The sequence below is a fragment of the Oncorhynchus tshawytscha genome, linkage group LG14, assembly GCF_018296145.1.
Source record: "Oncorhynchus tshawytscha isolate Ot180627B linkage group LG14, Otsh_v2.0, whole genome shotgun sequence".
NCBI lineage: Eukaryota > Metazoa > Chordata > Actinopteri > Salmoniformes > Salmonidae > Oncorhynchus > Oncorhynchus tshawytscha.
This window is the reverse complement of record NC_056442.1, coordinates 25721584-25735892: the sequence shown is the minus strand read 5'-3', so window position 1 is coordinate 25735892 and position 14309 is coordinate 25721584. Positions and strand designations below refer to the sequence as shown.

The 14309-nt window shown below is 42.6% G+C and overlaps 1 protein-coding gene across 1 annotated transcript; it reads right to left on the bottom strand.

The window, feature by feature from the left end:
• Positions 1 to 386: 386 nt before the first annotated feature.
• On the bottom strand, positions 387 to 13486 carry LOC112266844 (beta-secretase 1). Its single transcript, XM_024444714.2, has 9 exons — positions 12536 to 13486; positions 6331 to 6419; positions 5841 to 6057; positions 5369 to 5506; positions 4993 to 5127; positions 4568 to 4669; positions 4151 to 4300; positions 3768 to 3939; positions 387 to 1683 (listed from the first exon to the last, which is right to left on the bottom strand). The coding sequence occupies exons 1-9, from the start codon at positions 12848 to 12850 to the stop codon at positions 1439 to 1441; spliced, it is 1563 nt and encodes a 520-aa protein (XP_024300482.1). The 5' UTR covers positions 12851 to 13486; the 3' UTR covers positions 387 to 1438.
• Between the last annotated feature and the right edge of the window lie 823 nt (positions 13487 to 14309).

The window sequence follows — 14309 nt, the reverse complement described above, 5'->3', positions numbered from 1 at the left end:
TTCACCTCCTGAATGGCGCACACACAATCCATGTCTCAAGGTTTACAAATCCTTCTTTAACCTGTCTCCTCCCCTTCATCTACGCTGATTGAAGTTTATTTAACAAGTGACATCAATAAGGGATCATAGCTTTCACCTGGTCAGTCTGTCATGGAAAGAGAAGCTGTTCTTAATGTTTTCTATACTCTGTGTATATTCCCATTGATTCTTGAAAAATACATCTTATTGGTCTTCTAATCAGTCCATTACTTTAGAGACCTTGACTATTTTCAACCTACATGAAATGCGGCAATACAGGATACAGGATACATTTAAACAACAGTGACATAAGTCCAGATGTCTGTATCCCACTCATCAGGGAAGGGAAACTAAAGACAGGACACAGATTCTGTTATATTTGTTACTTTATTTATTCGTATTCTGTGGTCAGTGCATCTGACAGATATACATTTCAGATTTATTTACAGCAGGTCGATGAAAGTAGAATCTGTCCCTCATTGAGACATTTTAATATTGTGTTCATTTATGTAAAATAACACAACTATTGATATTCAAGCGCACCATAGGGATAGTGCAGTTGACTGAACATGAATATGTGAATATGAATATGTGTGTTACTGTCTGTGTCAGTGAGTTTTTGTATAAAGCTGTTGAGGGGTTGGCTGAGATGTTCAAGCTGTTTGGAGGTTTTGAAGACATCTGTATGTGCGGGAGAATCATTGCGTGTGTGTGTCCGTGCTTTTCTTTCTGTGTGAATTAGTGCATTCATTAGCAGTGAGGTAATGCACCAACTGAATCAACAAGAGCCATATAAAAGTGCCATATCTGATATTAACTGTATTAAATACATAATCTTAGCTTTTTAATGCACACCAAGTAACATGGCTTCACCATAAAAGTTCATTGCATCTGATATTTGAGTGCTAATTTCACTCTTGAAAAGTTCACGCAATTAGCACTTATAATTAGCGTTCTTTAGCTGGTACTGTTGATGTCAAATCAAACAAATCCAATATATTCAATGATCAGGTCCATCCTTAAATTCTAGATAATCTAATTTGTACATGTGATCCATAAACACACATACATACATATACACACACCTCATACAATCACAAACACTCACACACACCTATACGTACTGTATATTTATATCATGCCCTTATATCAATAAAGTTGTCCACTGAATCCAGGAAGCCATTGAACCCAGCTTGCTGGTATATCCACCTTTTACTTTGATGAATCCAAAGTAAATGGCCATTGGCTTGTTTGGTCATTGTGCTACCCGCCCAAGCCACAACCAACACCATCCTACATACTAATCTGTTTCTGCATTACTCAATGAGGCTGATGCTCACTCAACAACAATAAGCAAAGCCACCATCTCCATTTCTGTTAGGCTTGCCTCTCCTGTGTACAGTATGTCCATGTCTCTCTATCATTTGAGGAGTGAGATATCATCAGCAAAGTCCCCAAATCCAGGTGGGCGAAGGCAGCGGGAGAAGCGCCACTGGCACACCATAAGGCACAATGGCAGCATGAAGAGGGCACAGATGCCCGCCATTATGTAGGCAATGGTCATGAGGGTGGACTCGTCCGTCTGCGGGATGTTGTAGCCACAGTCCTCCAGGTCCACGCCATGGTACGGCCCCTCAACGGAGGCTGTGCGGAACTCATCGTGCACTGTGGCATAGAAATAGACACAGATCAGCAATATACATACATACAGGCACACACACACACACACACACACACACACACACACACACACACACACACACACACACAGTCTTGTACAACTAACCTTGTGGGGGGACACAATTCAGTCCCATTCAAAATCCTATTTTCCCTAACCCCTAACCTTAACCCTAACCTTAGCTCCAACCCTAATCCTAAAACTAACCCTAGCTCCTAACCCTAAACCTAATTCCAACCCTAAAACTAATTATAACCTTAACCCTTAAACCCCCTAGAAATATAATTTGACATTTTGGGGACCAACAAAATGTCTCCACAAGTATAGTTAAACACATCCACACCCACACCCACACACACACACACATACATACACACAAATGAATTATTATTTAACCTGTCTCCTCCCTTTCATCTACACTGATTGAAGTGGATTTAACAAGTGACACCAATAAGTGATCACCTGGTCAGTCTATGTCATAGAAAGAGCAGGTGTTCATAATGTTTTGTTTACATATTTGTTATGTTACAGCCCTATTCTAAAATGTTCCTCGTAAATCTACACACAATATCCCATAATGACAAAGCAAAAACATTTTTTTGTATTTTTTGTGTGCACGTTTTTAAAATAAAAACTGAAATATCACATTTACATAAGTATTCAGACCCTTTACTCAGTACTTTGTTGAAGCACCTTTGGTAGCGATTACAGCCTCGAGTCTTCTTAGGTATGACTTCTTGTGTATGACGCTACAAGCTTGGCACACCTGCATTTGGAGAGTTTCTCCCATTATTCTCTGCAGATCCTCTCAAGTGCTGTCAGGTTTAATGGGGAGCGTCGCTGCACAGCTATTTTCATGTCCGATCGGGTTCAAGTCCGGGCTCCAGCTGGGCCCCTCAAGGACATTCCGAAACTTGTCCCGATTCCACTCCTGTGTTGTCTTGGCTGTGTGCTTTGGGTCATTGTCCTCTTGGAAGGTGAACCTTCGCCCCAGTCTGAGGTCCTGAGCAGGTTTTCATCAAGGATCTCTCTGTACTTTGCTCCGTTAACCTTTCCCTCAATCCTAAATAGTCTCCCAGTCCCTGCTGCTGAAAAACATCCCCACAGCATGATACTGCTACCACTATGCTTCACCGTAGGGATGGTGCCAGGTTTCCTCCAGACGTGACACTTGGCATTCAAGCCAAAGAGTTCAATCTTGGTTTCATCAGACCAGAGAATCTTGTTTCTCATGGTCTGTGAGTCTTTAGGTTGCTTTTGGCAAACTCCAAGTGGGCTGTCATGTGCTTTTACTGTGGAGTGACTTCCGTCTAGCCACTCTACCATAAAGGCCTGTTTGGTGGTGCTGCAGAGATGGTTGTCCTTCTGGAAGGTTCTCCCATCTCCCAGAGGAGTTCTAGAGCTTTGTCAGAGTGACCATTAGGTTCTCGGTCACCTCCCTGACCAAGGCCCTTCTCCACCGATTGCTCAGTTTGGCCAGGCGGACAGCTCTAGGAAGAGTCTTGGTGGTTCCAAACTTCTTCCATTTAAGAATGATGGAGGCCACTGTGTTCTTGGGGAATTCTGCAATGCTGCAGAATTTTTTTGGTACCCTTCCCCAGATCTGTGCCTTGACACAATCCTGTCTCGGGGGTCTACAGACAATTCCTACGACCTCATGGCTTGTTTTTTTTCTCTGACATGCACTGTCAACCGTGGGACGTTATATAGACAGGTGTGTGCTTTCCAAATCATGTCCAATCAATTGAATTTACCACAGGTGGACTTCAATCAAGTTGTAGAAACATCTCAAGGATGATCAGTGGAAACAAGATGCACTTGAGCTCAATATCCAGTTTAATAGCAAACGCTAAATAAGGTATTTCTGTTTTAAATTTTTAATACATTTGCAAAAATGTCTAAAAAATAGTTTTTGCTTTGTCATTATTGGGTATTGTGTGTAGATTGATGAGAAAAAAAATATTTAATACATTTTAGAATAAGCCTGTAACGTTACAAAATGTGGAAAAAGTCAAGGGGTCTGAATACTTTCCCGAATGCACTTCTCATAGTCCCTCCGTCCCCCCCTCACCATGGCAGGTGCTGACGGCAAACCCAATGCGTTTCCTCTGGCGGTCGAACACCACATAGAAGCCCTCCATGATGACGGCGCCCATGACGGTGCCCGTGCTGGACTGGGACACGGCAAACTTATAGCAGTCCTCCTGGGCAGAGGCTACGTCCTCCACAGGTCGCAGGTACTGCTGCAGGGGGGGCACAAAGAGACAGTGGACATCGAGTCAGCTACAATGGACGGTACATCAAATACTCTCTGTAGTTCTCAACACATCTAAATTGAATAAAAAGTTAAAGGAGTTTAAGAGAGGATCATCACTACCTCATTGAGTTGATTCATTGAATGATGAAGACCTATTGTATTCAATGACAGGTAAGTACACAGACAGACACTGTTACCTGTGGGAGAATGGAGATGCGGAAGGACTGGTTGCGGTTCTCACTCATGAGGTAGAGCGAGATGACAGGGAAGATGTGCCACGGGGTGGTGCCCGCCTGCCAGCACACCAGCTGCTCCCCCAACCAGAACCCAGAGGGAAACTGCTCCGTCTGATATGGAGACATGGGGTTTGTGTATGTGTGTGCGCGCGCGTGCGTGCGCGTGTTTCAGAGAGAAGGGTACAAAGAATATTTAGCAATTGCAGAAACTAGAGAAAGATTATAGCCCTGAAACTATTACAGACATTACAGATTTCACATGACACTAGCTGAAACTGGCAGCGAGAAAGAAGAGAGAGAACAAAACAACAGAGAGAGAGAGAGAGAGAGAGAGAGGGAGTGAGAGAGAGATGAGAAGAGGTATGAGGAGGGACTCACAGACGAGGCTGCCTCGATGGCCTTCACAGCTGCCTGGAACACTTTGCGAGGGAGCCGGAGGTTAGTGGTGCCACTGTCCACAATGCTCTTATCATAGTTGTACTGATAGAGACACAAGCCAAGAGAGAGAGGAAGCAAACTGTCATTATTTATTCACCGTCACTTACTGCGCAATTATTAGTGATAAAAGGTAAACAACAGACAGATATTCAGGGTTAACTGAAGAGAATCCAGGAGCAAACAAAAGATGAAAAGAGAAGGGGCCACCCATACTTAATATGTAATCACACATGCCTATAAGTCGCTTTGGATAAAAGTGTCTTCTAAAGAGCATATATTATATGAATATATTAAAGAGAAAGTGGAACGATATAGGGAGGAAGATGTTGATTGAAGGTTGATCAGAAAAACACACAGTATCTCACCTCCTTGCAGTCCATGTTGAGATCCTGACCATTGACCTCAATGCGCACAATAATGACCTCATAATACCACTCCCGGCGGATCGGGGTGTACCACAGGTCCCCAACATAGAGAGAAGAATCCACTCCACCAATGATCTAAGAGCAATCAAACAGTATCGTAGGCTGGATCCAAACTCTCAACACACTTTCCATCTCATATTGCCTTTGTAATACAGATTATAGCTAAACAATACCAACCTGCCTGGCACATACTGTACAATCTCTATGTATAACCCTCTTGGTTACACTAACACAACACACCGCTTCTGTGTATTTCCCTCAAACAGAAAATGTGTCTGTGCCTTTTCCTATCTACAGTATGTCTATTCTCTCTCACCATGCTGCCGCCCACGGTGGCACTGCCCAGGCTGTAGTTCTGGGTGAACCCTGCACCACACATCTGCAGGGAGAACAGGTTGGGGACGGGGGTCTGCCGCACCAGCGAGTCAAAGAAAGGCTCCAGTGTCTCATCAGGCTAAACAGAGGGGGTGGGGGTGGTGATTTAGAAAGGATTTAAAGATGGGAAAAGGATAGCTATATTAAAGTGATTATTTTAGCCATCTTGTTGACAGCAAGCCTACATTTACATTGTATCTTAACAAATCCATCACTGTGCATTTTCCACATTACTGTATTGCGCTGGCTCTCCACCCTCACCAGTGACCCTCTAGCTGATCCCTCCCTCCGTCCCACCCAGGCAATCTCTGCTCAGCCCTCTGTTTCCCGCTCTCTCCCTCAAGCTCATCTCACCCATGTGTTTTCAACCCAGCCCATTTCCCTTTCCCTGCCTCTCTCTTCCTCCCTCTCACCCGAGCGATCTCGGCGTAGGCCAGGCCCAGGATGCCCTCCCAGTTGGATCCGTTGATGAAGAAGCGGTCCGACTGGGTAATGGCAGCGATGTTGGCACGGAGCGAGGCGTTGGGGCCATGCGGCACAGACACCAGGTCAGTGCCCAGCTCACCCTCCCAGCGGCCCTGGGTGTAGGGTACATAGACACTGCGCCCAAGGTCGCGGTAGGATTTAGACCTATGAACAACAGGGGAGAAAAGGTGCTTACTATATAAGTCCACCAAGGGAAGTGTGTGCAGGGCCATCTAAAAGGTTCCACTGAGATTCACTGTTCAATGGGATTTATATTTAATATCATATTTAAAGGGATAATTTACTCAACAAAAATATTTTAGTATGTTGTCCATCAGTCCACTGTTGATATGGTCCCAAAGCATTGTGCATGCCAGCAGTAAAGTTTTCAAGATGGAGCACTTTCAGTGTATCGTAATAAGATCCCATGATACTCACAGTGAGCGATGGTAGTATCTGCAGAGGAAAGGGTGAGCAGCTGCCCCAACTGCAAAGTTACTGCTGCCTGTGTCCACCAGAATATTCAACTGATTCCCAAACACACAAACACAACATAGTTGTCATTGTTATGAAACCCTATTACATATTCACTGGGCATTTTTCCAAAGCAAGGCCTATATATTGTAACAGGTATTCAGTAGGTATACAGTTGAAAGTTGGAAGTTTACATACACTTAAGTTGGAGTAATTTAAACTCGTTTTTCAACCACTCCACAAATGTTGTTAACAAACTATAGTTTTGGCAAGTCGGTTAGGACATCTACTTTGTGAATGACACAAGTAATTGTTCCAACAATTATTTCCATACAGATTATTTCCCTTATAATTCACTGTATCACAATTCCAGTGGGTCAGAAGTTTACATACACTAAGTTGACTGTGGCTTTAAACAGCTTGGAAAATTCCAGATAATTATGTCATGGCTTTAGAAGCTTCTGATAGGCTAATTGACAACATTTGAGTCAATTGGAGGTCTACCTGTGGATGTATTTCAAGGCCCACCTTCAAACTCAGTGCCTCTTTGTTTGACATCATGGGAAAATCAAAAGAAATCCGCAAAGACCTCAGAAAAAGAATTGTGGACCTCCACAAGTCTGGTTCATCCTTCAAAGCAATTTCCAAATGCCTGAAGGTACCACGTTCATCTGTACAAACAACAGAACGCAAGTATAAACACCATGGGACCACGCAGCCGTCATACCGCTCAGGAAGGAGACGCGTTCCGTCTTCTAGAGATGAACGTACATTGGTGCAAAAAGTGCAAATCAATCCCAGAACAACAGCAAAGGACCTTGTGAAGATGCTCGAGTAAAACAAGTCCTATATCGACATAACCTGAAAGGCCGCTCAGCAAGGAAGAAGCCACTGCCCCAAAATCGCCATTAAAAAAGCCAGACTACGGTTTGCAACTGCACATGGGGTCAAAGGTTGTACTTTTTGGAGAAATGTCATCTAGTCTGACGAAACGAAAATAGAACTGTTTGGCCATAATGACCATCGTTATGTTTGGAGTAAAAAGGGGAAGGCTTGCAAGCCGAAGAACACCATCCCAACCGTGAAGCACGGGGGTGGCAGCATCATGTTGTGGGGGTGCTTTGCTGCAGGAGGGACTGGTGCACTTCACAAACTAGATGGAATCATGAGGAAAGAAAAGTATGTGGATATATTGAAGCAACATATCAAGACATCAGTCAGGAAGTTAAAGCTTGGTTGCAAATGGGTCTTCCAAATGGACAATGACTCCAAGCATACTTACAAAGTTGTGGCAAAATGGCTTAAGGACAACAAAGTCAAGGTATTGGAGTGGCCATCACAAAGCCCTGACTTCAAACCTGTAGAAAATTTGTAGACAGAACTGAAAAAGCATGTGCGAGCAAGGAGGCCTACAAACCTGACTCAGATACACCAGCTCTGTCAGGAGGAATGGGCCAAAATACACACAACTTATTGTGGGAAGCTTGTGGAAGGCTACCTGACACGTTTGACCCAAGTTAAACAATTTAAAGGCAATGCTACCAAATACTAATTGAGTGTATGTAAACCTCTGACCCACTGGGAATGTGATGAAAGAAATATAAACTGAAATAAATCATTCGCTCTTTTATTATTCTGACATTTCACCAAGACAGGGAATTTTTACTAGGACTAATTGTCAGGAATTGTGAAAAACTGAGTTTAAATGTACATGCTAAGGTGTATGTAAACTTCCGACTTTAACTGTATGTGGTATATGTAGGTGTGTGTGTGCGTTCTTGCGTCTTCCAGGGTTAAAGGACAGAATACATTGAAATACACTGACTATAAGGACACTCTCTCTGTTACCCTGGAGACAGCCATGCCTATTCATAAAACGATTCCCTATAGCTGCTGCTAAAAACACTTCTTCTTTTCAGCCATTTAGTCACTTTCTCTCTCTCTCACTCTCTCATCTCCTGGCATTATGTTACTGACAGTTGCTATGTATTGTATTTATTATGCTCCAAATGTCCTTCTCTTTTCCCTTTCCTTTGCATCCAACCCCTAGGCTGTTCTCGGATTGCCCTCTTTCTCTGTTTCTCTCTCTCTGTCTACCTCCTTCCCTCTCCTTTCGGTGCGAGTATCATATTTTGCGCAGTCAGTCAATCAGACTGGCAGCCATGTTTTTTTTTTCTCTCTGGTGACCAGAAGGACCCTGATCAATAATAGATCTGCTACTGGAATATGCTCCTGAAATATCCAGGGATGCATCCTCACCAGGCACCCTATATAGTGCACTACTTCTGACCAGAGCCCATAGGGTGCCATTTGGGACACAGTCTAGGAATGTTCTTCTTCTCAGTGGCAGAGCCAAGAGCCTCAAGGACTGCGTGCCTGGAAGAACCCCCACCCAGCCCGCTGCCTTAGTCTCTCACCTGGTCCCACACACACTCTCCCACCAACACAAACATGTCACTTGAAACACACTCATCACATGCACCCTGCTGTTCCATAACATATCCATGTCATCTTCTAACGCTCTATCACAGGGGTGTCAATAGGGTATGGCACTCACCATACTCTACAACACAAACAATTTAAAATAGGCTACTAACATAAAACTTTTTTTTTTAAACACTAAAAATTCAAATGCAGTTTAGCAGAACTACATGCCTGACTTCAGGACCATGCAGACACTTGGGAGCAGGAGGGAAGGCTTTTTGTTTGGCTAGCTGGCTTTATGCAGAGCGCATCACGCAGCTGCAGGGAACAGCACAACGTTTTTCTCAAAACATTGCAGAGATAAAGATGGCTGTAGTAGATGGCTTTGGCTAGGTAACTGCTGACTGACTTGACATGAAACTAAACTAGAGTTGTAATCCCGGTGCTGAGCCAGTGCGTAGCAGCTAATTCTTGTATGACGTGTTTGTAGCACCTGAGGAGTGCTGGTGGCACCTTCATTGGGGAGAATGGACTTGTGGTAATGGCTGAAGCAGAATCAGTGGAATGGTATCAAATTCATCAAACACATGGTTTCCATGTGTTTGATGCCATTCCATTTGCTCCGTTCCAGCCATTAAAATGAGCTGTCCTCCCCTCAGCAGTCTCCACTGGTTTCTAGAACGTTCAGTCCTATTGACAGAGGTGAATGAAGCCACAGCAACAAGCTGATAATGTCTGGAGTCATTTTAGCTTGTTTTTGCAGTCCTGCAGATAGAATTTTAGAGTTTTTTTAAATTGTGTAGCAATGCAGTAGATGAGCTTTAATTTTCTAAACATTCCCTGGAGGAGAATGTCCCTCTGCCATCCATTCCCTGGGTTTAGCTGAAACTACACCCCTCCCCTACCACCACACCACATTCACCCCCTCCACACACATCAAAAACACTAAGCCATGCATTGCAATGAATTATTGGGAAAACACAAATCAAATTTAAATCAATTAGGGTTGCTAGGGAGATTATGCATAACAGTCTGTGTGGACCTATTTGCATGTTATATGATCTTGAAATAAATAAAGATAAACCTTAGCATTGCTGTAAAGAGTGATTTAACTTTAACCTGCATAAACTCTCCCTCTGTCAGCCTCTTGGCGTGCTCTCTTCCTTTCACTCTAATTGTAGTGTAGTGAGGAATTTTGGTGAGGAATACGCTGACGCCTCACAATTGATCTGTCCTGCCTGCATCCTGCTTCCCTTTCACACACACCACCCGAGATGCCTGGCCGGCTGCATCCTGACATACACACACACCTCGGACCTGCTACAACCCTGCCACACTTCCTGTTTCTGGCAGAAGTCTAGAATCCCTGTCGCAAACCTCATCTATTATTTTAGAAGATATTATATCAGGAGCCTGTATGTAGCGTCTCAGAGTAGGAGTGCTGATTTAGGATCAGTTTAGCCTTTTAGATCACAATTAATAGGATTAGATAGACAGGGGGGACCTGATCCTAGATCAGCACTTCTACTCTGTGACAATTGATACATACAGTTTACATCTTGAAGTTACTGTAACATTCACACATTTGAGTCTTATAATAAGTAGTCTATTCAGTAGGCCTATGTGACAAATGTTTGGTTTGTATTACTGTATCAAAGCAATATGGTAATAGAATTCTCTTCTATTACATGAGGGAAATATTTTGTTATGTTTCTTTTAGTGCGTCATATACATAATTATTAATACTGGATCAATCTCTATGGTTGTATTTGTATCAATGTTTCTATACTTAACAAAAATATAAATGCAACATATAAAGTGTTGGTCCCCATGTTCCGTGAGCTGAAATAAAAGATCCCTGAAATTTTCCACACGCACAAAAAGCTTATGTTTCTCAAATTGTGTGCACACATTTGTTTACATCCCTGTTAGTAAGCATTTACGCTTTGTCAAGATAACCCATCCACCTGAAAAGTGTGGCATATCAAGGAGCTGATTAAACAGCATGATCATTACACAGGTGCACCTTGTGCTGGGGACAATAAAAGGCCAAATGTGCAGTCACAGTATTTCTGTCTGTAATAAAGCCCTTTTGTGGGGAAAAACTAATTCTGATTGGATGGGACTGGCTCCCCAGTGGGTGGACCTGGCTCCCATGTGACCTAATGAATTAATGTCAATTGACTGATTTCCTTATATGAACTGTAACTCAGGAAAATCGTTGAAATGGTTGCATGTTGCGTTTATATTTTTGTTCAGTCTAAATGTTAGTGAGTGGATGGAAGCCAGTGATGGTTTATCCTCGCAGTGGCACAATGAGAGTGTCCTAGGCAGGGCATAACATTGGCTCTGTCACACAGTAATCCCTGTGGTGTGCCAGTCTGTACCCTGCAGCTGCTTAGCTGCACCACACTGGTAATTATCTCCCCCCCCCTCTCTCTCTTCAGAATTAAAGGCTTCATTCTCTCCTTCTTTCTCCCTTCTCTCGAATGCAAGAACAGAGACACACACATTTATTCTTGTTGTTCTTCTTTGTCACCATATGTCATTTTAGAGGCCAGGTTACCAAGGTTTTACCAAGGCCAGTGTTTCTTCATTCTGGTCCTGGGGACCCAAAGGGATGCCCATTTTAGTTTTTGCCCTACAATTAAACATCTGCTTCCATTAATCATAGGTTTGATGGGAGGGTAGGTTTGACCTGTCACAATGCAGAGGATATAGGGCACAGGTGAGCAAAATGTCAGACAGGATCAACTGAATGGGCGTGTCAATGAGAGAGAGAGAGAGACAAAGTAAGACAAAAATAATGGTGTTCCAAAAAAGGTCCAGTTGTCAGGACCACAAATTCCATCACCGTTGCCCTAGAGCACAAAAATAACTATACATACAGTACCTCAGTCCAAACATCAACGCCACATGTAACTTCCACAAACCTGTGAACAATCTACGCCATCAAAAGGAACATCAAATATGACATACCAATTAGGATCTGGCTAAAAATACTTGAATCATTATAAAAACCCATTGCCCTTTATGGTTGTGAGGTCTGGGGTCCGCTCATCAACTAAGAATTCACCAACTGGGACAAACACCAAATTGAGACTCTGCATGCAGAATTCGGAAATGTATTTAAATATTTTTAATATTTATCCTCTGTGTACAATGGAAAACACAACCAAATGCATGCAGAGCAGAATTAGGCCGATACCCACTAATGATCAAAATCCAGAAGAGTCATTCAATTCTACAACCACTTAAAAGGAAGCGATTCCCAAACCCTCCATAACAAAAAGCCAACACCTACAGAGAGATACACCTGGAAAAGAGTCCCCAAAGCACATTTCCCTCAGATTTTACACACCAACAAAAGATTTGAAAACAAATCAATTGGGTGAAATACCAGTGTACCATCACAGCAGCATGATTTGTGACCTGTTGCAGAAAAGGGAAGCCAGAGAAGAACAAACACCAATGTAAATACAACCTATATCTATGTTTATTTATTTTCCATTTTGTACTCGAACTATTTTTACATAGTTACAACGCTGTATATAGATATAATATGACATTTGAAATGTCTCTATTCCTTTGGAACTTTTGTGAGTGTAATGTTTACTGTTCATTTTGTATTGTTTATTTTACTTTTGTTAATGATCTATTTCACTTGTTTTGGCAATGTAAACATATGTTTCCCCAATACAGCCATTTGAATTGAATTGAGAGAGGGAGAGAGAGAGTGTGTCACCTTCTGTGGCGGTGAACCCACTGCCATCTCCACGTAGTAGCCCTGTCCGGATTTCCCACGAAGGTTGTCGATCATGTCCACGAAATTGATGCCACCGACTCCTCTGCGCCTCCGCGCTGCCCTCGAGGAGCGGTGCCGAGTCAAATGCGGGGGTTGGGGCTCGGAGAGAGGGCCCTGTCGCAGTGGGAAGTGAATAGCCAGAGGGCCTGAGGTGTTTGGTTCAATTTCAGCCTCGCTGGTGCCGAAGCTGACACCCACAAATAGGCAGACAATCGTCCATAAAAATACCATCCAACGAGGACAGAGTGCCTCCATTTTGAAATGTTATTTTAGGTTATATATTGTAGGACCCTTAATTTGCGCACTCGACCGTCTCCTTTCAGTTTGGTATCATTAGAAATGCTGCAGAACTGTTATTTATGGCACCAAGATCAAACGCCGATGCTACAAAAATTGGCAGTTGCAGCCATAATGTAATATTGTTGACATCTTTATTAAAAGACAGCGGAGTCCACTTGATTTGAATATCTGTCCGTGTTTATAGATGGTGTGGTATCGAGCGCTGCAGCGGCCATACACCTTGTCCTCAATGTATGGAAGAAAAAAAACTATGATTTACTAAATCTTAGATAAACAACATACATATCCATGTGCCTATAGCTGTTGACAAAACAATCCAATTCAGTATAAGGAAATCAACAACTGCGCAAGTAGGCTGATAGTAAAATAAATCATAAAACGCATGAATTAGAGGTTGTCCAAAAAGTCTGAGGTCCCAATATCAATAATCCAGAGGCCCGTTACCCGTACGATCATCGTTCTGTCACGCCACTAAAAATCCCAGTCATATAGGCCACCATAATCCGCATCTCTCCTCTGTGCATTCTCTCCGCTACCTTCCCGCATTCACCCGCCTCCTCCATCAATCCTGCATCATCTCGTAACTGAGCTGAGCATCTCCCCCAAGCACAACCTCAGCACGGGGCATTGTGGGTATAGTAGTTTTTCTATTCACGGGTAACAAAAGATAAAAGAGCCTTTAATAAAAATAGCCTAAAATAAATGATAAAGCAAAAGAGCAAATGATTTTGAATGGGTCTTTATTGACATCATTTGAATACTAATATTTTTCACTTTAAACAATTCATTTCCCTATACGTCTTGTGTGCTTCGTTTAAAAAGTAATATCTAAAATCATCAGCCCAAGATGAAACGATCAATGATTGATCTCATGATATAACTTTTTCACTTTGTTTCTTTGAGAAATAATGAGGAGAGACAGCCACATAGTGAAAGGATAACGTGGGCTACCGTAGGAAGATCTGTAGTAATGGAACTATGGAAGATATGTTATCGTATTATTTTATGTAGTTGAAAGCGATGCGTTAGAAGAAGCCTACATAACCAATCCATAACATAAAATTTAACATCCATATATGGCCAGCTACGTAAACTTTAACACTGATTTATCCTGCAATACATGTCTTTTAATTGGTAATGTACATTTTTGTCTTCTTAAGTAATCTAAAAGTAACGGAATCTAATCAGAATACTTTACTGAGTTTGGGTAATCCAAAAGTTACGTAATTAATTACAATTTTGGACAGGTAACTTGTAACTGTAACGGATTACATTTCGAAAGTAACCTACCCAACCCTGTGTATTAAGGGCTGTAATATTGTCTAAAACGTGCTCAGTATTTCACTGTGACACTGATGTTTTGAGGGAGGAGGACAGGGAGATTCCTGGATCTCAGTCGCTCACTTGATAGACT

What these genes read in the sequence shown, in the direction of transcription:
- LOC112266844 (XM_024444714.2), bottom strand. Translation starts at nt 12,850, where the DNA reads ATGGAGGCACTCTGTCCTCGTTGGATGGTATTTTTATGGACGATTGTC. An exon ending in CCTACGCCGAGATCGCTCGG is followed by an intron (nt 5,507 to 5,840) that starts GTGAGAGGGAGG and finishes CCCTCTGTTTAG; the next exon opens with CCTGATGAGACACTGGAGCC. An exon ending in GCATCTCCATTCTCCCACAG is followed by an intron (nt 3,940 to 4,150) that starts GTAACAGTGTCT and finishes CCCCCCCTGCAG; the next exon opens with CAGTACCTGCGACCTGTGGA.